This window comes from Miniopterus natalensis, chromosome 21 (assembly GCF_054644295.1).
Source record: "Miniopterus natalensis isolate mMinNat1 chromosome 21, mMinNat1.hap1, whole genome shotgun sequence".
Lineage (NCBI taxonomy): Eukaryota > Metazoa > Chordata > Mammalia > Chiroptera > Miniopteridae > Miniopterus > Miniopterus natalensis.
This window is the reverse complement of record NC_142101.1, coordinates 9832629-9856235: the sequence shown is the minus strand read 5'-3', so window position 1 is coordinate 9856235 and position 23607 is coordinate 9832629. Positions and strand designations below refer to the sequence as shown.

Here is a 23607-nt window from a genome sequence, read left to right as displayed (position 1 = left end):
TCTAAAGGAAACCCAATGGTCTTACCTTTGCCGGTCAAGTATCAGAGGATATTCGTATTTTTGTTTATGCTCTGTGAACTTGCTTTCTTCTTTTATTTCTATGGGATACTCATTAACATCACAAGGCAAAATGAAATCACCTGTCTGTGAGATGTCAAAGGATCTTTGCTGTCCAAAATATCCACAGTAATGGCCATTGAGGGCATGCCAGAGCCTGAGGAAAGGCAAAAGGTAGGGAGGACAGAGTAACCAGAAATCAGTGGAAGTTATTTTGTCACTGATCAGATTTTCACTGGTCCATCGTGGATTTTAAACTTGAGCCCAAGACTCTTCTTATTAAATATATGGAGCTAATCATAACATGAACATTTTTATCAGTTAGAATTCTAACCTACAACAATTTTGGGAAATGTCAGTTTGAATCTATACTTATGATATCCGTTCATTAAAGCTGAAAAAAAGAAACAGATTTCGCCCCAAATAACACTGCTCATTTAGGCTAATCGGAACCCACACCGACGGACAGTGCATTAGTTAAATTAGATCTTCGAATGGGTGATATCTCAGCTGTCTACTTTCTGAATCAGCATCAACAGAACGTGCCAGAGGAGATACCTCTGGATGCTTTTACTATGACCAAAATCCTCTCAACCTCCATCCATGATTCCTACTATTGTGGAAGCACCATACTAATTTTACAACTGGGTTCTGAAATGGGATCGCAAAAGAGGAGGCTCTTCATCCATATGCATTATTTCACCATCAATTCATTTCTAAAGGTCCCTCTAAATAGTTCACATTATTTATTTATTTATTAAATGTATCTTTATTGATTTAAGAGAGGGGAAAGGAGAGGGAGAGGGAGATGGAAACATCAATGATGAGAGAGTCATTGATCAGCTGCCTCCTTCACGCCCCCGACTGGGGATCGAGCCCGCAACCTGGGCATGTGCCCTGACAGGGAATCAAACTGTGATCTCCTGGATCCTAGGCCGACGCTCAACCGCTGAGCCACGCTGGCCAGGCAGTTCAAATGATTTAAAGCAGCGAGTTTCAACCAGTGTGCTGCAAGAATTTTTAAAACATGTGATACCTGACTACTTAGGGGCACTGACTCCTTTTCCCTAGATATCAAATTAAAAAGATGACAACCACCAACACAACAATAGCCATACAGTGTAAATGAATCAAAATTATTCCTGTTTTTTGTGTTTTTTTGCCAGATCGGCAAAAAATATATTTTTTGGTGTGCCACAGAATTTTAGTAATTAGTTTATGTGTGCCCTGAGATGAAAAAGGCTGAACATGTCATTAGCAGGAGCAGGTGCCCTCTGTCTTATGGGAAGACAAGACAGTATTTGGAAGATCTTCCTTTTGTCTTGATTTCAACCTCAGAGCAGCAAATCACAGCAACAATCACCATGTACCTGCTGCAATGACCCAAGAGAAGCATAAACTAAATGAACTAAGAGCAGATTCCACACAGAAGCTAGAGGCATGGGACTAATTGAGGCCAACTCTAAATTCGTTCTACGTAGGCAAGGATGGAAGTAACTTTGGTTTCCGTGTTTGTGGCGGTTCCTGTTCCGTTTCTCCCAGATGACGGATCCTCCCGCTCAGCCTGATGTCCTGGGCCTCAGATGTGAATCCTTAGCCCCTTCTATGCTGGGACCCAGAGGTAAGCCTTGGTTATGCTTTTTCCTATTATAAAACTATAATCTTTTTGACAAACAAGTTTGGAGTGTTAAAACTACTTCTTTAGAAAGTGACTTAGGATGTGGCTTAGTGATAAAGAGCGTGTATTCTGAGATAGCTGTTAATAGAGCTAGGTTTTAAAAACTGAGTATCTGGGAAGATCTTTACTCGAAGGAATCATAAAAGTAATTTGTCCATGTCAAGGCTGCTTGGTTTGAGCAGGGACTTCTTGTAACAACAGAGGTGCTCACACATGTGGTGTGTGTGCATGTGTGTATGTGTGTATGTGTGTGCATTACAATCCCCAATTAACACATCTGATGTCAGGCAGCTGAAAATAAGCCGGAGCAGAGACCCGAGGGACAGAATTGTAAAAAACATCTATAATGATGTAATGTCATATTCTTAATTTTCCCTATGAATAAAACAGCAGATCTCCCTTCTGACTGAAGAAGCAGCTGTTTGCCCCTGAACAGGACCTTCCCCCGACCTTGAACTCAACATTTCTAAAAGTTCTCCTTCATCTTTACACATTTTAAATATTTTCCTCTTTTAGTGACTCCTCTCTCAATGAATGGCACATTTTTTAATAAGCAACAATTTGTCTGATAATTGTCATGGCATTTCTTTTCTATTCATACATATTTGTGTTTTTAGCATTTTATGTATGTATATTTAGCATTATCTAGGCAATTAAAAACAAGTAGGCTTTGTACGTCATGGTGACTATAGTTAATATACTATATTGCATATTTGAAAGTTGCTAAGAAAACAGAATTTCAAAGTCCTCATCACAAGAGAAAAAAATTTATAACTATGTGTGGTGGTGGATGTTAAGTAGACTTGATGTTAACTAGACTTATTGTGGTGATCATTTTGTAATATGTACAAAAATTGAATCATTATGCTGTATACCTATAACTAATGTTATATATAAATTATACCTTAATTAAAAAATAAAAGCTAATTCTGAAGAGAGGTTCTCTAAAGGATGTACTTGACCGAAGTCCTGGTGTAAGTCATCTCAGTTTGCCCCTTTCCAGCACTGTACCAACCCTTTTGAATCAGGTGAGGCAGCCGTGAAAGAAAAAAAAAGGTAGGTTTTGCAAAATCAATCACATTGTCACTGAAACAATGAGCTCGCTTGCACTTTTCTCAATATTAGTTCTTCTCTTTTATGACTTTTTTATGACTTCTGTGCCTCTTTCTGTGGTCTTCCCTGGGCTCATCTCTCTGAGCTATCCACCTGGCTTACTTAGTTCTTTGAAAGAAGTCTACAAAAAGCACTTATTTAGAGCATTTTTTCTACATTGTAACATAGATGAGCATGGCATCTCATTTCCTTAGGCATGGGAAAGAGTTCCAAATCAATGGCCGTCTTCTCAAAGTTGTTTTGTGCCACTCTCATTTGTTGGTTTATTTATTTTAGTCAGTTAAGATTGCATTTAGGGTGTGCACTAAAACTTTAGGTTAATATAGCCTTCCTCGCATGCTCAAAGCCCTGAATTCAGTGTGAAAGTCCATACCTTACTGAGCCATCGACGGAGGCAGTGAGCACCACTTGCTTTTCTTCTACATAGATTGCTTGGAGAATTTCTAAAGCATGAGCACGCCAGGCAAGCAGCTGCTTGAATTTCTAGATGGTAAAAATAAAGCATGTACCTTGGAATAAGTATGTGCGGATCAAAATTCAATCTTGAGCGAAACGTTAATCATTAAAGAGCCCAGCTCATGAGTGAATGGTGTGTGCATATTACCTTTTTTCAATTGCTGAAAAATGCTTTCAAATCAATTCCACTATTTTTCTAATTCATTAGGAGCGTATAACTTTGTTTTAAATACTTTGTCTGAATTTTGAAAGGTCTTGGTTGCCAGTTGGTAGAAAGCCATTTACAAAAAATGACTTGTGTTAAAATTAATAATAGAATATTGATAATCATACCAAATAGGAGAAAACAATTGGATAATATTCTACCTATACACGGTTCAAGCATATGATTGTTTTTGTTTGGCTGACAGCATACTTGATTACAGGACATTTATAGCTGTTGAATAACTGAAATGTTGTGCTTCATAAGCTGAACCTTATAGTTTTCCATTTGAGACCACTATGAGCTATATTTGGAAAGAGCATTGGGTTAGAGAGCGAGAACCCCGTTTCTGACCTTGACCTCATCATTAACTGTCTATGTCATTTTAGGCAAGCCACTCTCTGATCTGCTCTCTGCAAAGTAAACATAATCACATTAATGCTAAATATCTGAATTTTATAAAGACTACAATAGATTCTTGGAAACCAAAAAACCTCCATAGATAAAATGAAATAATGTTTGAGACAATAACCGCTTTAAAATGCTCTGCAAGAAATCCAATCCTAATTCATATGTTAATACCTATAATCCAAAAATAAAGCATTTCTATTTAAGCTCATGTTTAGCTTTTGGATATGAAGTATTAGCTTAAAGGGAAACAAACCTATGCTAAAATAGTGTTTCCTGCTATACTCTTGAATTAGTGTTGAGTCTTTATAATAAATGTATATATTTGTATATCCACGTACACAGAAGAAGTGCTTATTTTATGGTTATAAAACAAGATGGTGACATTTACACTACATTAACACAAAAACTGGGACATGTATGTTTGAATTACAAGAGGGATTTAGACTAGATATGAGAGTTTCCTAAAAATAATAATGGTTGGACATGAGGTTAGGCTTGCAAGGAAAGGTTATGGAATTTTCTTCTATGAAGATATATAAGATATAAAAGCTGACTGTGGAGGACTAGGTGATGTATAAACTCTTTTAAGCTCTGGGTTTCTGCATAGATTCTCACAAATAAGTCAAAAGATGAAGTAGGTGCAAAGTGACCAGGGGCTGGCTCGCTCACTCACTCACTCATCCCTTCTTTTCACTAGTGGACCATCGTTATTTGTCATATAGCTTAAGTTTCAGTAGTAGTAGTAGAAGGAGGGGTAGGGAGTCTTGGCTTGTAGATCTTTCGTGATGTCTAACACAGAGAAATGCTCAATAAATATGTGCTGATTCACAAATTAAACTAAGACTAAAGTTCTTACCTTTTCATCATGAGGTGGATCCAGGAAGGAGCCAATACTGCAAAGGATAACATGCCCTTCTGTATAAAATTTAAACATCGCAACATTTAATCGGGCATTCTGTTGTCTAAGTAAATGCTACCTAGACTGCCAAGATATTTTGACTCAGGCATTTATAATGGTAAATAAAGCAGAATCTGAGAAACCAGAAATGAAAGAAGAAATTTCGTATCAATTTTTATATGTAGGATTCTTTTTTGTTTCTGACTTAATAAGTCAAAATGAGGTTGCCTTATACAATCTAAGTGAGAGTTCTTCTAAGACATCAGTGTAGATGAAATAGGAATGAATACACCACGACCAAAGGGAGTTCAAACTATTATGGAAATAATATTCCTACAATCCAAAGGGTAGTTACGACAACTAGATTTTTAAAGGCAACAGTGACTACCCCTGGGTGTATCATATTCAAACTGCAGAACGTCAAAGATAAAGAAAAAAATCTTGGAAGAAAACAGAGGGGAAAAATTCACCTTACTTACAGAGAAGCAAAGATAAGAGTGACATCTGACATCTCAGAAACCATGTAAGCAAGAAGAGAATGGAGTGAAATATTTAAAGTGTTAAGAAAAAAAAAACCCACCAACCCAGAATTCTGTATCCTTAGAAATTATCCTTCAAAAGTGAAGGAGAAATAAAGGGCAACAAAATCAGATAAAATAAAGATAACCTTAAATATAGAGACAGACTCATAGGTAGAGAGCAGGCAAACTCATGGACATTCATTGTTCTAGTCATTCAGCAAGCCATCCACAGCACCCTCAACACTCTCATTTGAGCACCCCTCTTACACTTTTGAACCAACACATGCCACATATTTTCCTTTTTATATCTTGTAGGTTGAGATACCTGTGGCTGACTACATAAGGGTAATAATGACTTACCTACATTGCCAGTCAGTAGTATCCTGGCACAGGAATCAGTATACAGACATGTCAGAGAAATGGCAGAGTGTTTGGTAAATGGTAGCATATCTTTCAGTAGTCTTCCCTGCATGAGGTATAATAACAAATTCTATAAAAAGTTCATACTGGGGTGGAGTTTCTCGGTAAGTAATCTATCTAAAGAATTATGTCTATTACTGAAACACAAGTCTATTTGTAATAAAAGCAATTTGAAATTATCCATAGGAACTCATTTTCTTGAAATTAAATATTCATAAAGATGTAGACAACTATGAATGATTACCATCTGGACTCTGATTATCATCGATCATTTCTACACTTGGGGGTTGTTTTCAGGACTTTGCATGCCCCTTTCCATGCAATTCCTCAGACCTGTTTTCCAGTTATACGTTCTTTTAAACAATCATTCTTTTTCAGGTTTAAGTGTATCTCACTTGCTTTAAACAGGAATATTGTAGCTGCCCTTTTAGAAATATCTATTTTTGAATATCAGGGCAAGATGAGAGATTGTAAGAGATTCAAATTCAGCAGCCTGTTTTTAGCACTTAGTATGTCAACATTGGGAAGAGTGTCCACATGCATTGCCTCACTTAGAAGGAGCATCCCAGCTAGAGAAAAAAGAATTTGAGTCTGTTGCTCATTTCCTGAGATTGTTTGGATGTAATCTTTTCCCCTCCTAATTCTCTCACTCACTTATTTCTCTATCAGAAAAAAACAACAACGCATTGCTCCAATGCCAAGATCATCTCAGGGAAAGTTATTGTCACAATACTTTGTCTTCAAACCAAGAGTTTCCCCTAATAAGCTAAAATCCACGGACTTGGAGGTTTTATCCAGCACAGCGATGCTGCTCTTTGTTGTTGGACTCCACTACATGTCACACAAAACTGTTGCTTTCTTCTGGGTTTCCATCTAGAAAGGAGCCTATGAGTGGTACGTCCTCTCTTCCCTCTCTATGGACTTCACTATCATCATCACCAGTCTACTCAAGATCTTTCCTTCCATCATCTTCTGTCCTCCAAGCTCAAACTTCGCCTACCTTCCACCCCAAGTTATTTAAAAGCTTCTAGTAGTAAAAGTTATACGTATTTTTCATTATGAAATGTTTAAGGACACCCAATACAATGTAATGGCTTCTTCTAGTAGTTTGGATAACTAAAAAATTATGGATACTCAACATTTGAGTATTCTTATATTACTTTACTATGATACATCATTAACATCCTCTGATATTCAGCGGCATGTACTCATAGCTCAATTTAAAGAAAAGATAGATGTGAAACAGTTAACTTGGCACTTTTGATGATTTGATCTCGAGTTACAAAGCGGGCCTGTTGTAAAGTTTGAGTAGCATGTTCAGTGAGCAGGCAGCAGAACCAGTAACTCGGCTAGGAGGTTAAAAATACTAAAATCGGATGCTCTGTGGAAGCTTGGGAGGCTAAGGTGCATTTAGTAATCCTTTTGCCTCTCTTATCCTTTGCTATTCCAGGTAAATAACGGGCCTCGTCACCTCTATAGTCCATAAGCGGAGGTGTCCATCCTCGTGAGCAGTGACCAGCAGAGGTAGCTGAGCCTCCGTAGCACCGGTGCCTCCGACATGTTTCTTCTCCACTGGTTGCTCTCCCACGGTGATATCTGTTGGCTCATCTATTGAGAAATTAATGAGCTGCCACAGTGTTTGCTATATTTGGAATTCAGAATTTTATAGGACGCAACAGAGGAGGCAGGTAGGAAATACCACAAACAACACATTCTTTCTCCTAGATTTTTTTTTTTAACCCAAGAGAATTTCCACCAGGACAGAGGAAAACACAAGCATTACCAAATGGAATTCCATACTGCTGGAAAAACCTAAAGAGCTTATTTTTGGCCCTATTGCAAAGCCCCTTCACTGTACCTAATAGCTAAAACTATATAAACATCCAGCTTAAGTGTTCCACATACAGAATGGCTTATGAATCTAGGAGAAGTTTTAGAAAAATGAGATGGAGATTAAGAGCCTTGGTAATAGTTTGGATTTTTAAAATCTAGAATTAGCATTTCAAAGGGCATGATCGTAATGGAAATTCCGCCTCTTCGGAGCTGAATCTTACAGCTCCCCAACACTTAGTCACACAAAGACTATATATTCATTAAGAGTATTCTGTCACCCAAGCTCCCTATTGCAAAGGAATCGTTTGGTACAAGGAAGAGAGGCGACTTCATACTGACCTTTACTGTCACCGTCATGTATGCTCTGTTTGCTTCCCTGGATTAGGGTAGAAAAAAGATATTTCTATGACATTCACATCGTAAGGGAGTGAAATCTACTGGATCAGTAGATCCTTCAGATAGTTAATACATTCTAAGCATTAAAGTTATTTTTGAATTAATTCTTTGAAATACGCATTGCAGAGATTTTCATGTTTGTACGTTGGGTACCTGTAATACGACATTTTCCCATGGCTGAGAGTAATAATGAGAGTAATTAAATGCCCACCGCATGTCACGTTCTTGGTGTTATTTCAAATTCTATTAACCGCCATGCAAGTTGGTCATTTTCCCCTGATGAAGAAATGGAAACTCAGAGATTACGCGCTGTCTCTAAAGCTAATCAGATAAATGGAGCACTCGGATCGGATCCTCAAGTTCAAGTCCATCTGACTCCCAACATTTATATAAGCTTGCTCTTTCCACCAGGCCAGTGGTTTTAAAATAGTTTTTATACTGAAAACTTCCCTTTAAACAAAACCCTAACTAGAAGTATCATGTGTAAAAATATGCAAAACTGTAACTGAAAACACAATTTGAAAACCACACATTACATTGTGTTGCCTCTCCCCGCTGGGAAATGTGTGGGATACTTTTAGCAGAACAGGTACTCTAAAATTACTTGATTTTACAAACGTAAAAGTAGCATAGTTCATTTATTTTATTTGCGATTCTGTATTAATTATTTGAAGTTATGGAAGCCTTCAAAAATAGGGAAAAAAGGGTGAAAACAGTTTAGACAATGCTGTTTTTAAAAATATATATATCTTTATTGATTTCAGGGAGAGGAAGGCAGAGGGAGGGAGAGAGAGAAACATCAACAATGAGGGTCATTGATCGGCTGCCTCCTGCACGCTCCCGACTGGGGATGGAGCCCGCAACCCGGGCCTGTGCCCTGACCGGGACTCGAGCCCCGATCTCCTGGGTCCTAGGTTGATGCTCAACCGCCGAGCCACACCCGGCTGGGCTAGACAATGCTTTTTAAGCAAAAAAAAGTTTGACATCCATACACACTTACACATAGGAAAAAGTTCCCCTTTAAGTCCTATCAAAGGAAGGGCTGAAGTGCAACAAACCACGATGTTTGAGCCAGCCCTGGGCGTGTGGGGAAGACGTGCTCTCCCTGTTTCTTGCTTACCTTGCTGCTCTGGGGACCCTTACTAGAGTCACACTGCGACGAAGAGCAGACGGAATCCTGACTTGACCTCCTGCAAGGACAGGGAGGAAGCCCAAAGAGGAAAAGTTAAGATTCTTTCATCCTCAAAGGGTGCTCTTCTCCGCTCTTAATTCAGTTGGTTCCTTCTTCCAGTCTCTGCAGATACTGAGCCACTCGTTTATAAAACAAAGTATAACCCCGTACCTTGTGTAACCAATGCTCATCTGTCTGGTGTTGGGGGAGGCTGTTGGGGAGCCTCAGGAATTAAGGCTCATTGCTGCCTGGTGTGGGAGCTAAAAGTCAGCCCTGTCCAGCGGCTAAGGCTAGATGCAGTCCCAGAGGCTCTGACCCTGGTAGGAGTGGGGAGGAGGGGTGATGGGGGTGGTAGGGGCGTCTGAGTAGCCTGGCTAACTTCTGCTTGACAGTTTCCAGTCCTGGCTGGTCCACTCTGCTGGAATGGGCTGAAAAGTGCCTTGGGGTTCTGGTCAAGCATATCCAAAACAAGGCCTCAAAATATTCTTATAATAGGGACATTTGAAGCCAAAGGCTAGAGAAGGTGTTATACTCTGGCTCACTGCTGGGTGACCCAAAACTAGCACAGAAGCTTTTTCTTTAAATAAATAAGTAAATAAATAAATAAATAAAATTATTGATTTTAGACACAGGAAGGGAGAGGGATAGAGAGAGAGAAACATTCATTGATCAGCTGCCTCCTACACACCTCCTACCCGGGCATGTGCCCTGACTGGGAATCGAACCCTGACCTCTTGGTTCATAGGTCTATGCCCAGCCACTGAGCCACACCAGCTGGGCAGGAAGCTTTTGACTTCTCTCCAGAGATGTGTTGACCATGGCGTACTGATGGAAAATCAGAGCTCACAAGCAAATATAAAGAGAAAAAAATACCTTCTCTTAAATATTTAAATAACGATCTCCTGCTCTCTCAGAAATGGATGGCGATTACTCAGTTTTAGTGGATGGCATATGAGACCTGCTGCCGTCTGGTCTGCCATATTGGCCTTGCAAGTCCGTCTGCTTCACATCCGTGCTCACAGAGTTTGACTTTGGCCACAGGTGTGGTCAAGGGAGCATTTTCCCTTTTTGCTACTGTTGCAAAGGGCGCTGTGAGTCTGACAGAGTCAGGGAAATTCAATTCTCACACAGCAAATTAGATCCCTGGGGACCACTCCCTACAAAAGACAGTGACAGGGAAGAAAGCTGAAACCATGCAGTCTACCCAATTTATCTTCCCTCAACTGTACCTTCCTTAAGGCTGCGATGGGGAGGACTCTTTTTATATCACCCAAGTAAGACCCACACAGTCTATCTCGATCAGTTAGTACCCAGTTACCTTGCACACTCAGGGGGACGGAGGAGAAACAGGATGTCATTAATTCTAAAGCGTTTGGGATCCAAGTCAGGATTTACAGTGAAGCAATCTTCAGGTCTGTATCTGGAACGAAACATACATGTCCATGATAAACATTTAAAAATTAGGTAATTTATGTTACGAATATTACATATCTCGTGCAGAGCTAATCCACTCTTAAAATGTTGATATGATCAAACGTGAAAAGTCAGAGGTGTAGAGCTTGAACATACCTTTCTTAATAAGGCTCTGTATAACAGCATGATCATTTAGTGTTTAAAAGTCTTTCAATTCAACTAGCTGGTCTAGTCTTCCTAATTATAGGTCAGAGTCGCCTTATATAACCTCCTAGATCTTTCATACAGTTTAAAGAATAGAATTCTACTCTTTGAATAGGCAGAGTGACAAATTTGAACAAAATGTACTTACTGCCATCGAGGAACTTAGAACTGAGTGGAGAAGACAAGCAGGTAATTCAGTAATTCTACTACTCAGAGTCTCCCATTGACCCAAATTCCAAAGACCTGAATGCCTTCCTAGGCAGTTTCCTGGGAGCACAGTGATAATCCCTGCTCACCTGCACTGGCACTTCATGCTCAGCTCTTAAAGTCACACTTAACATTCCTTACAGCAAACAAACCTTGTAGCAAAATATTGCTTTTCCTTTAGTGGAAATTGCCTCTGCTAATATCTGTTGAGTGATGAAGGAACCTTTTGGTGGGGTTGAACCAAGCTCAAAAGAGGAGCTTGTGGGCTTGATGGCATGTTAAGCTCAAACTCTACATATTTCTGCTCTGCAGATTAGCTGAATGGTGCAATGGATTATTAACTGGCAAGAACGATTTCTAGTTTGGTCCCCAAAGAGCTTTGAACAGGAAGAGAAGAGCTATTTCTCCTGACTGGTGAAGGGATCTTAGGCAAAGTTTGAGGTAGAGGTAGAGACGGCCTCCACCATGAATGTGGAAACATCTTTCATGTTAGAGCCTTTAAAGTTAGGCCTAAATCACATTAGACATTTCTGTAATAAATTATATAAATTATAAAAATATTCCAGTGATTCTAAATCAATTGGTTTTATGTAATCATCTTTTTCTAAGAAGGGGGCTCTGTGTAGGAAACACTATAGTTAGTAATTTCTCACCGATTAGATGTTGAATTTGCATGGACCCCATGGCAAATGCCTAGCACTTCAGCAGGAAGGCTCTCCACCTTTAAGCTGGACATGTCCTCAGGGTGGCTCCCACCTCTTTAGGGTGTGCCATCAGGACTACAGTCTTTGCCTTCCTTGTCTATCTGATTTCCCTTGGCAGTGAGTCACGCACAAGCTGCCACTTAGAGTGTGAGAACCATATTAATGAAAGGGTGAGAAGTTGTGCAGTGCCTGTTCAAATGACAAGTCTGCAGTCTGTGGGAAAAGCCTACAGAAGAGGGTTGAAGACACAGAGCAGCGGGGTGACAGGAACACTAGGGGCAGGGGCCAAGAGAACAGGGGCTGTGGCACAGAGGGAGGGAGTTGCAGAAACATCTACTTTGGCTAAAGGGTCAAAGGAGAATCCAGGGTCTAAACGAGAACAATGCATGTCCTCTCAAAAACTGGTTAAAAGTAATGACTCAGGCTTAGGTTGGAAAGGGGACGGAGTCCGGGTAGACCAGTAGTATGTGAGGCGCTGTGACATAAAGGCAGAGACTTTTTTGCATTTTCTTCTTCTTGTCCCTTGTCCCTTCCCACTCTCTTTTTCCCTCCTTTATACCTCTTCCCTTCCCCCAAATGCTTAGATAAACTTGACTTTATGGTGATTCATTCATCAAAGTTCTCAACCACCGAGTATCTCACAGTACAATCTTACAAACTCCTTTGACTTATGGTGCTCACACATGGCCTTGCTTTCTAGACTAATGGCATAACTGCAGATCGGTTATTATTTGCAATCCATCTGTAGCAAATAATACAGTGTTACATCATTTCCTTTACAACCAATGGCGAGAACCTTCAGAAATGGATGGCAGGGAGAGGGTCAAGTTTTTGGCCGAGATACGAAGAAAATCTGATTGGTTGAGATTTAGGATTGCATATGCCATGCCCTTGTTAGCACTGACCTGTAATGAATTAGATGTGTTGGGGTGGTGAATGAGAAGGGACATCCATCTAGAACGCCTCTCACCATTGGGCTTTGGTGACTTAGTAGATGGTGTCACTGGGAATACAGGAAGGGGACCTGTTTGGAGGAGGGGTAGTTTGGAGCAAAGTTTGGGGCATGTGGGGCTTGAAGGGACTTGGTAATTGCCAGATATGTATGTTTGAAGCTCAGAGTTTAAAATTAGTGTGTATTTTAAGTATTTGTTGAGGTTATGAATTTGGACAAGATCACACATGAAAGCAGGTTTTAGGATGAGCAGAGAAAAAGTCAAAGCACTCAAGAATACAAACTTAAGGCTCATCTTATTTATATTATTCTGGGATTTAGGCACTTAGAACATACTCTCCTTATGACCATAACCCCAGGAAAACCCCCTTGAGAGTAATTACCACTTTTATTTATTACTTTTGGTGGTTTGTTTATTTTGGTATTGGATGTTACTTTGGCTCTTCTGTAGTACAAATGATATTGTTTCAGGAAAAGATGCGACTTACAATTCTTTGACAGTGGATGTTACAAAATTCCATAAGATGATCACACCATTTAAGGTTCCGGCAACTATCAAATTATATCCGTCTACTTGTAATAAATCTATGCAGTTCACTTCTGTATTAACTGCTGGATTCTAAAGAAGAAAGGAAACCAACTCACTGACTGTGATAAGCATAGTATCTAAACCACAGTACAAGCGCTATGTGTCTACTTTGTTATCCTATCATCAACTTAAAATATCTTATGATTTTTCAAAAAAATTAACTGATGTATAGTTGGCATACGATATTATATTTACAGTGTACAGCATAGTGATTCGACATGTATAAAATCCATTGGTCATGCACAGTTATTATGATGTTATTCACTATATTGCCTGTGCTGTACATTACATCCCCATGACTTATTTTATAGCTGAAGTGAGGTGATAGTGCATTATAATTCACTGCATTATTTTCTCTATTTATGTATGGGTTTGTAGTGTTCCCCAATAAAAAGGAAGAAAGTGAAGAAATGAAACTTACATTAGCATGTTGAGGAAAGGTTTTCTCAGCTATCAACGTAACATCTGGAAAAGGCATAGTTACGCCCCTATCTTTAGTAGATGCCTTCAGGCGCACGATATGATTACCATCTTGGAGGACAGGTACAACATCAGGCAGCTCCCATATCACCGCGAGACAAATATCATTTTCTTTACCCTTTAATAGAAATCCAGTGAGTAGATGAAAATCTCAATTAACTATTTTATTTGAGTCATTGTAAGAATATAGAGAAAACCAGAACATACCATGATGTATCTACCACCCAGTTTTGTCAAATCTTAAGTTCTCTCCATCCCTCCCTAATATAATTTCTCTTTTTTCTTCCCTCTCCAGAAGTAACTAGTAATCTGAGTATGCTGTTAGTTATGAAAGTTTTACTATTTCTACCCAAACATAAACATATATTATGTTATATATGTGTACATAAATATATTGTTTTCAGGCTTTTAATTTTTTTTTTTAATATGTCTTTATTGATTTCAGAGAGAGGAAGGGAGAGGGGGAGAGAGAGAGAAACATCAATGATGAGAGAGTCATTGATTGGCTGCCTTCTGCATGCCCCCTACTGGGGATGGAGCCCCCAACCCGGGCATGTGCCCTGATCGGGAATCAAACAGCGATCTCCTGGATCCTAGTCCTAGGTCGATGCTCAACAGCTGAGCCACACCCAGCTGGGCTTCACCTTTTTATAAATGTTATCAAATTGTATAGATTCTTCTTCAATTTGCTTGTTTCACTTAAAATTTTATTTTTGAGATTTATACAAGTTATTACATAGAGCTCTAGTTAATTTATTTTTAACTGCTTTAAGGTATTGTATGAATATACTACAATTTATTTATCCAGTCTCTTAGTGATGAACGTTCAGGTTGTTGTCAAATTTTTGCTGCTCGTTTCTATGGACAATTGCTATAGCTTCTAGAGCAATGTCTGGTGTAGAATATCAAGTTGTAAGATATGCACAGTATTTCCAAGTGACCCTTCAAGGAGTGTCATCTATTTTCAATCTCACCTGGAGTAGATAAGGCTTCTCCTTTCTTCTCATTCTAGCCAACACTTCGTTTTACTTGATTAAAACGATTTTTTTTTTTTTTTGCCTATCTGATGAGTTTGAAATGGTACATTTAAAAATTAATTTTAAAATTTATTAATTATATCAATCACATTTTCTGAATTAGTGAGTTGAACTTTTTTTAAAAAATGTGTTTATGAGACATTTTGAAGTCGAAAGCAGCTACAGTAAAGTGGAGAGAATACTGGTCTAAGCATGAAGACAATAAATTCCTAGTCTAGTGCTAGTGAGAGGTTGAGGCAAATACATATCTTCTTAGGGCCTATTTTCCTAATTTGTAAGATGAGGCTTGCAGCTAGTTGACAGACAAAAGTCCTTTCATTTTTTAAAAGCTTTTTGTTTCTGGGTGATCTAACATCTCTGTTTTTTTGTATTTATGCTAATTTAGAAGTATGGGCTAATGGTACTTCTGCCTACCAGTTGATTTTTTGGTTAGAGTTTGTGCCATTGAAGGAATTGCAGCCATATCCAAACAGTGAGCAGACACTGACAACTTCAGCGACAGCTCTGTTAGATTCATGCTCCCCTTGATGATGAGCTGACTACAGTGGTTTTAACAGTTAGCTGGTTTCATCTGAACCACGTAGGACAGTGACTCTCAGAATTTCTGAATTTACTGAGCAGTAAAAAATTTTAAAAATTGAAATATTGACTCACAGTTACTAAGATTTAATTTTACCAAGAGGGGATGTGGGAAAGAAAGGGACCAGAATCACTACTATCATCATTTTATAAAAAGAAAGGCTATATTTGAACACAGAAGAGTAAAAGTAGGAAAGATACAATCTTAAAATTTAAAAAGTCAAATTAGCTTTATGAAAATAGTATCCCTATTTTCTTCATTTACTCTGACTTGCGTTGGCAGGTAGGCCTTTAGGAATCGGTGCTCTGGGAAACAGCCGTTCACATAATGCTAAGAGCGGGTCTTATATTAGTTGTTCTACAAAGAAAGATCTTTTGCTTTAAGGGACTTACAAATAGGGCTACATGAGTAAACTCATAAAGTAATGTGGATGGAAGGAAGGGCAAATAAAGAGCAGTAAGTGGGTCTTTAGAATTTGAACTGTTTTGGTTTTTTTTTAACTGTTTAATCAAAATCTATGAACTCCCACAGTGCTTTGTTCATCACGTAAGGACAGCAATCTCTCACTGACCTATGGCTTTTATCAACTAGGGTTTGGGGGCAATTTATCCCAAATTAAACAAAAAATTATGTAGGCAGAATGCAAGCTTATCTTCTTAAAGCTGAGGTCATGAAAACATAATTGTTTCCTTCTCTTGGTTTTTATGAAGTTGTACTAACAGGCCCTCCCATTACATGGCTATGAGACCACACCCAGGAAACCTAGCACTTTTCTGAGGCTTGAGAAGATAAAATCAGAATATGGGTGCAGAAGAGACATTACATTTCAAGCCATTAAGGACTGGTTTGAAGACGTTAAAAAGAAGTACATAAAACTCAAGGGATTCTGCCTTAGTACATAATGCATTAGCAACGGTCTCTGAATGGCTGAATGTGACTATGGAGGCCGTGTTTGCTGTTTGTCTGTTTGCTGTTTGGTTAATGCAGCTGAGAGTCTGGGATGGAGGTTTGGCGCATCTTTCCTTCCCTCCACCCCCAGCTTCAGCTCTAGGAATGAACTACATTCCTGCCGCATACATTTGCTACTGTAAACCTTACAGGAGGTGTCTTATGTTTCTTCATGGGAAGATTATACTGAATCACTTTTTTCCAGCAGTAGGTCCATCAGTCATCTTAATCAGTGCTGGATTTCTTTTTTCTGATCTTAGCTTTCAGAAGGGGAAGAGTGATGATGATGATGATGATGATGACAAATAATAATGAACCCTTGAGTTCTAGGTAGGGAAAGATTCACTCAATAGGCAGCGTAAATGATCTGGCCTTCATTTTAAATATGAAGAAGGCATTCTTAGGTAGTAATAGACTCACAGGGAAAATAAATTAGCCTATCTCAAACTTCCCAACACAACCCAGAACAGACATGAACCTTAAAAGTAAACAAAGTGATTCTGGTGACAATCTGAAAAAGTGTCTTGAGCATCCCTGAATGCATTATGGATTCTAAGGGACAGACAGGAGTCATCGCTCCCTCTCACAGAGCCAGTGGGGGAGCAGCTCTGCCAGGGAATGTTCCCCAACTATGTGTAAATTTAACCTTTCTGATTCCCGCTCCTGAAATCCTACAGCAAACGCCGGATGGGCAGGGCCCGGGCAAGGTTACTTAGGAGCATCCTAGGAAGGTTGGTGGAGAGATGCCACCCTCAGCTGGCTGGCAAGAGAGGAGTTCAATGGGGATGATCCGCTGACTCAGTGGGATTTTCCCAAGAAGAGCAGGGCAAGTACAAACATCAATACGAAACTGCAAACCTGCATCATTTTGATCTTCCCGCTGTGATCCAAGGCAAGAAGCAAATGCTGGTGTTTTTCTGGCACTTTCAGAAAAATGAGCCGTTTTATCCAGTGCTCTTCCTCCTTCCAGTCCTTCCCTTCGGGCAGTATTTTAATCTCCTGCCCGCTGCCAAAGTCCCAGATTTTAACTGTTCCTGAGCACACAGAGGAAAGACTTTGTGGGTGAAAAAAATTGATAGAAAGCGTGGCTTTTATCTCAGAGAAAATTGATCTCATTGGAAGCTCTCTGCCAAAAAATTTACCCTATATCTATTTCCCGCTGCAGTGTGAGCCTCCTTGGCCTTACTGTGCACTTAGTATACTTCTGTGCACCCTGATTTGTCCCAGGCTGATGAAAGCTAAGCAGGACCGGGCAATGTCTTGAAATGGCAAGTTTGCTTTGAGTGCAGACTCTCCTCTCTGAGCTTTCTGTCTTCAATGGATCTTTTCTGCCTTTATTCTCCCAAGGTTTTCCAGTTCGCTCAACACCCCCCAATATCTATCCGTCTGTAATATCTAATATCACGCCACAATTATTAATAGTGCAGGTCATCCTCGCAATACGGTCCCAGTTCTGAAGCTGCTGACGTTTTTTAGGACTTCAGTTCCCACTGGGTAGTAAAAGGTTTAAGAGAACCCCAGCAGATAAGAAGTGATCAAGCTTTAAGTTGTTTTGTAGGTTACATGGGGAAAAAATACAAAAGTGCTGAGTTTCTCTTTCCATTTGAAATCATAATTTCTTTTGAGTTAACTTCACTCATTTAATTAGGGGATCTTGAAAAAGGGGCCAGGAATGGTGATGACCAGTGTGCTTGCTGGATGCCTAGTTCAAGGTCAATCAATGCTCAGTGTAGAGAATTATCCTTTAACACGGTGGTCACCTCAGGGTTAGACCTAGTGGGCTGCCACTCATAGCACTTTGCCTCCCCTCTCTTAACTGTCACTATTTAAAAGAACTCTGGACTCTGGCACTAAAGAAATAAAATATTATGCTTGCATGAAAATAGCACCATCTCAGTCAGGTTGAACTGCTTAATGCTCTTGCCTGATAATAGTTGTGTACATTGCTCAGAATTTCTATTATGACTAATTTTCACAGCGTGCAGGGGATGCTGATAAGAGCAGTGACTGCATTCTTGGAACTGTCCCACGTGGAAAGCAGCTGTATTCATTCACACCCCATCAACTCAGCAGTCACGGTTTTATTTCACGTGCATCGTTATCTGCTCACACATTTAAAAATCACTTTTATACCAGGGTGTTCACTCAATCCATCAGTTGGCTTATACACCAGCATTTATTTAGTAAATATGTCCCTAGAATAAATGTATTCTGCTTAGTGCATGCAGTTGGTCTAGATAAAGCAGTTCTTGTCCAGGAGTTCAGAACAAAAGGAAGTGAGAGGGGAGGCAGGCTGTAGCTTCCTAGTTCCTAGACGTCCCATGGGATGCTCCCCAGCATGAGGGACATCTAACAACACAGCACAGCCTGAGCCTCCAATATGTAAATGGCACATGTCCTCAAGGAGCTGGCACATATAAACAAGTCCAGAGGAGAATTCTAGGTGTTATGTGACAGAGCTGGCTGGATATGTTATCTGGCCACAAAACCCAATGTTGATAAAAATATTACCAGCAATCACTGAATCTAATGTCTGTCTCTTAGCGGATGGTACCCAAAAGTAGGACCAAATGGATCAGTGCAACACAGATAAGTTCAACCAAAGATGGAGTGAGATTGTATGTGGGAGAGACTTTTGCAAACTGTAAAGCAGCTATATAAGTATAATGTAAAGTACTGATTGTTTTGAACATTGGCATCAGGACAGTGATGCCCATCAGAGAAGAGTTTACTATTCTTTGGTCAGGCTCCACAATCTCACTGGCATGGTTATGTTTCAGCCTGATTCATGCCCTTCCTGTAACCCAAACAACTAATGAGTTCCCAGAATAAACTCTCAGAGCACTAACACGGGGAGGCCGTATTCTCAATATTAGTCTGACCATTATATGCTCCTGTGGCAAAAAGAAATCCACTTTCATCGATAGCTGCAGAAGTCAGTTCAACACTGAAGCCATGAGGGTCTAGAATCTGGTATATTTGGAGGCCAGTCTCAAGTTCCCATACCTGTAGGTAAGAACAAAAAAATCACATAACCCACGTGTCCTTCAGTTCTCATCAAAATTTTACAATATTCAAAGCAGCTTCAAAATTGGGGCTATGTCCATCTAACACCTCTCCCAGCACCTGTCATGGATGTTGATTTGATCAAAGAAAGTTCTGAAAGACTCAATGCTGCCTAATAGCTACTGTGCTGTCCAGGAGTGTGTCTGTTGCGTATGTAGGTGGCTGAGACAGGCAGTGACTCTCTTCCAGGAAGCCCCTGGCCATAGATGAAGTAGTCAATTGCTCTTATAAGTATGAAGCAAGATAGAAATGTAACAGTTATGAGTCCAGCAGTGACTTTAGTCCTTCAGTCCCTTGGTCTGAATCTCCTCTCTTCATGGGAGTCTATCTGCATTGTCTTTTTTCCTTCTGAAGAGTCAGCATGTGCTTACCTTAATTATGGATTCAGAGCAGATGGTAAGGACTTGGTGAAAATATTTGTTGTACAGCATGACATTGATTTCTCGTTCATGAGTGTGAGGAACCTGTTTGGTATCTTGTATCATCCTAGCCAAAGGATACATGTCAATAACAGTAGATCCTGGAACAGAAAGAAGAATCTCATAAATACCGAATAGAAGTTTTGAATCACAAAGGACTTGATCCAACCAGTTGTGTTTGGAGATAGCCAATCAACGAGATTAGTAATATCAATGCCTAGGAACTCTAATGAGGTGAGAATGCATTCGTTTACTCTAAAACAATTTTGATATAAATAAAGCAAATGTGATTTAGCCAGAGAGAAGCATTCATTTTGGGCTTCATTAATTTTCAAGTGCAGGCCACTGGGATTTCACTAATATCCTCTTGTCAGTGACTTCTATTTTCCCATTTATTCCTTTTTAGAGCGTCTCTCCATCTGGTGTAGAGTAATAATGGAGATAGAAATGGCAGGTAAACTGCCATTCAATGATTGAAACTTATTGCTAGAGATCCCTTTTCAACCAATGAATGAAAAAACAACAACACTGTAAACATGGTCTTATTATATGCAACCAATGAGAATGATTGTAAACCAGTGCTTGCAACATTAATATTAAATAAGATTATTTCCCAAGTCACCATAGTGAGGTAGATGGAGAAAGCAGGGATTTCTTACTTGCATTCTTCTAAGGGTGTTTGGTTTGGTTTGAGAGTATACAGTAATCTGTAAGTACGATTTAACTCTCAAAACCCACAAACTGTGTATCCTGGTTGAGTGTAATGTCTGGAAATATGAATAAGAACCCCAAAGCATCCCATAGCCCAGACAAAAAGAAAACCTCTTTCCTTTCCTGGTGTGCATTTTTTTCTTTGCATTGAGTTTCTCAAGTCTCTCCAAAGAAATCTCAACTTTAGGGAAAGTTTCAGCAGGAGTTAGGAGTTCCTAAACACTTTTCTCAGGTATTTCAATGTTAAGATAAAAATCTATTCATGTGTAAAGGACTGCGATGAATATTTTTCAGTTCAAATACCTCAATATGGAATTAGGAGAAATATGGAAACCAGCCAGTCAAATAACACCATTGGCTTCTTGCCCTAATTAATCTCACGGGAAGTCAGAGCAGGTGGTCATTGGGAAGCTGCTTAGGAAAAGCATCCTAGGTTGGCGTTCCAGAGGAAGATGTGTTAACACAGTTCATTTTCTTTGAAAGCCTGAGGGTATTAATAATACTAGTATTCAACCCAAATGCTTAGCGGAGTCCTTTGTCTTTTTAGTAAACATGTGTTTCTAAGAGGCAGCAAGGAAAGGGGGCACCAAATCTGTTGGCATCGGTACTGGGGATCGGTCATTGGGGCCTCTACGCTCTCTGTCTCCACTGTTCTTTGTCTAGAAGAAAGGGCAGGTAAGGTGGTCAGCACCCTTCTTATTGAGTAACTACTGTTTCGTTATTGGAATGCCTGGGGCCAAACTGCTTGAAGAAAGGGGTGCATCTGCTCTAAGGTGGGCCATATTCCTGCTCCCGAGAGTCAAACCAGAGCAGAATTTTCCTTGTCTTAGCAACAGGTTGCATCCCATGTCTCTGCTTAACCCACGCCACATCTTTCCAGGTTCAAGAACTTAGAGCAACGACATGGTATTTCCAGAGAAGGACAGTTACACATTTTATACACCAGCCATGGAAACATAGGTGGGAACAGAATTGAATTAAATACCTACTGTGATGAATCAAGGTTCATAAATCCCCCTTCTGGTTTTGGTTTTCTTCTAATTCGTGCTCAAGTGCTAGTTAGGGTACGAGTTTTGTTTGCCACTAATTGGGATGCTTACCTGCGATAAGCATGCCGTGGTTGGAGTCGTATATCATGGAATAAATCTGCATGTCCCCGGGTCCTCCTTGGCTGTCATGGAAGACTTGTAATAGTGACAGAGTCTGTATATCCCACACCCTGAAGACCTGGGGGAGTAAAGAGCACAGCTCACTGCCTTGACACTTGTCCTTCCCCACTCAGAGCTGCTTACCTGAAGCATTTTCAGAGTCTGTAATATGCTCCTAAGAACTTGCAGCAAAATATGACTTCTATGATGAGCACGTATTTGCTAAACTCTAGTTTAGCTCTTGGCTCAATTATTGATACTTAAATAATCCTGATTAACATGAAATATATAGCTTACTTTGCTGGAAAATATCTTAGAGTATAATATCTCTATGCGGAAACATAGGACATCCTTCTGTTTATGTTCTTAAATAAAAGTGCCTCAGAAAACTTCATAGTTATCTTCTACTAATAGGAACTATTGCTTGCTAAGGTTATTTTTAGGTATTTTGGAATATTTTGCCCTTATAAATGCTATCTGTCTGCCCAATTTTTTCCAACTGGTTACTGCTCTTCCATAGAAATTTATTTTTAGAAATTGCTATTATAACCAGCCACCTTATTAAACTTATTTTAAAATTTTAAGCTGATTTTATTAAAATTTTCAAGCAATCCCATTAGTTGCAAATATAATAATTTAGTCTCCTCAATTATAATATTTATAGCTTCTTTTTCCCCTTACTTTATCACATTGGTTAGAACATTTAAACACCGTTTGATGGCAGCAGCAACAACAGAAATCCTAGTTTTTTGTGCATTTAATGATGATGTTCTGTCTGTCATGGGAGGCCTCTTGTGTGACTACTGAGGATAACATTGGCTCTCTTCCCAGAGCTGTATTCTTTTTAGTCTTTAAACATGCCCTTCCTTGTGCTATCATCAGCAGAGACAGAACAGCGGCTCATCATTTCCTTCTCCACACTGATAATATTTTTCTCAGGGACTGTCAGCTATTTCAGTCAAAAATTGTCTGTATTCTAGATTTTCCAATAGTTGATTTTAAAGGAAAGATGGCTTTTTCTTTTAGTTGTTTTCTCTTTGTTACCTTGGCGGAGGAGAGGCTGATCACGAGCTGGTCTTTCTCATTGGTGACGATCTCGGTGATACTGAACATGTGCCCCACGAGCTTCCCCACTGGCTTGGTGCTGATATTGGGGTGCCACAGCCGGAGCACCTTGTCATCTCCTGAAAGGGGCAAGGAATAGTTACTTATTTTCTCAGGGATGCAGGTGGTCACAGTTTAAAGAGTCTCTTCCCATTTTCCCCACCCCCAGCCCCTGGTAACCACCATCCTACTCTTGTTTCTACGAGCTCAGTGTTTGCATATATATCACACAGTATTAGTTCTTCTCTGACTTATTGCACTTAGCGTAATGCCCTCAAAGTCCATCCATGTTGTCCCAAATGGCAAGATTTCCTCCTTTCTCATGGCTGAATAATTTTCCTTTGTGTATAACATGCCACATCTTCTTCATCCATTCATCTGTTGACAGACACTTAGGTTGCTCCCGTATCCTGGCTGTTGTGAATTAGCTGCAATGAACATGGGCATGCAGGCATCTCTTGGAGATGCTGGTCAAAGCCTACAGACGTCCAGTCGTAAGGTAAATAAATTCTGAGGATCTAATGCACATAGTGGCGATTATTGTTAATAATACTGTATTATAGACTTCAAAGTTGCTAAGAGAGTAGATCTTAAATATTTTCACCATGAAAAGAGAGATAATAATGTGACGCAATGGAGGTGTTAGTTAACACTGTGGTAGTGATCACTCTGCAATATAAAAGTGCATCAAGTCAACAGGCTGTACAACTTAAAACTTACACAATGTTATATGTCAATTAGGCCCCAGTAAAGATGGAAAAAAATAGTCTGTCTCTCACTCAACCATATTCTTATCTTTCTTCTCATAGCAAATTGCAGTCGGTTTCACTCAATCATATTCTTATCTTTCTTCTCATAGCAAATTGCAGTTGGTTTCACTCAATCATAT

General features: G+C 39.6%; 1 protein-coding gene across 1 annotated transcript in view; it reads right to left on the bottom strand.

Annotated features, from left to right (window-relative positions):
• WDR64 (WD repeat domain 64) overlaps positions 1–23607 on the bottom strand; it is a 54678-nt gene that overhangs the window by 5812 nt on the left and 25259 nt on the right. The window contains exons 10-24 of the mRNA XM_016196045.2: positions 22659–22798; positions 21567–21693; positions 19708–19856; positions 19153–19276; positions 17129–17304; positions 13647–13823; positions 13125–13255; positions 10475–10576; positions 9106–9175; positions 7929–7965; positions 7228–7364; positions 5697–5802; positions 4774–4832; positions 3222–3331; positions 26–214 (exon numbers count right to left, since the gene is read on the bottom strand). Coding sequence (XP_016051531.2) covers positions 26–214; positions 3222–3331; positions 4774–4832; positions 5697–5802; positions 7228–7364; positions 7929–7965; positions 9106–9175; positions 10475–10576; positions 13125–13255; positions 13647–13823; positions 17129–17304; positions 19153–19276; positions 19708–19856; positions 21567–21693; positions 22659–22798 — 1834 coding nt within the window. The remainder of the gene's footprint in view (positions 1–25; positions 215–3221; positions 3332–4773; positions 4833–5696; positions 5803–7227; positions 7365–7928; positions 7966–9105; positions 9176–10474; positions 10577–13124; positions 13256–13646; positions 13824–17128; positions 17305–19152; positions 19277–19707; positions 19857–21566; positions 21694–22658; positions 22799–23607) is intronic.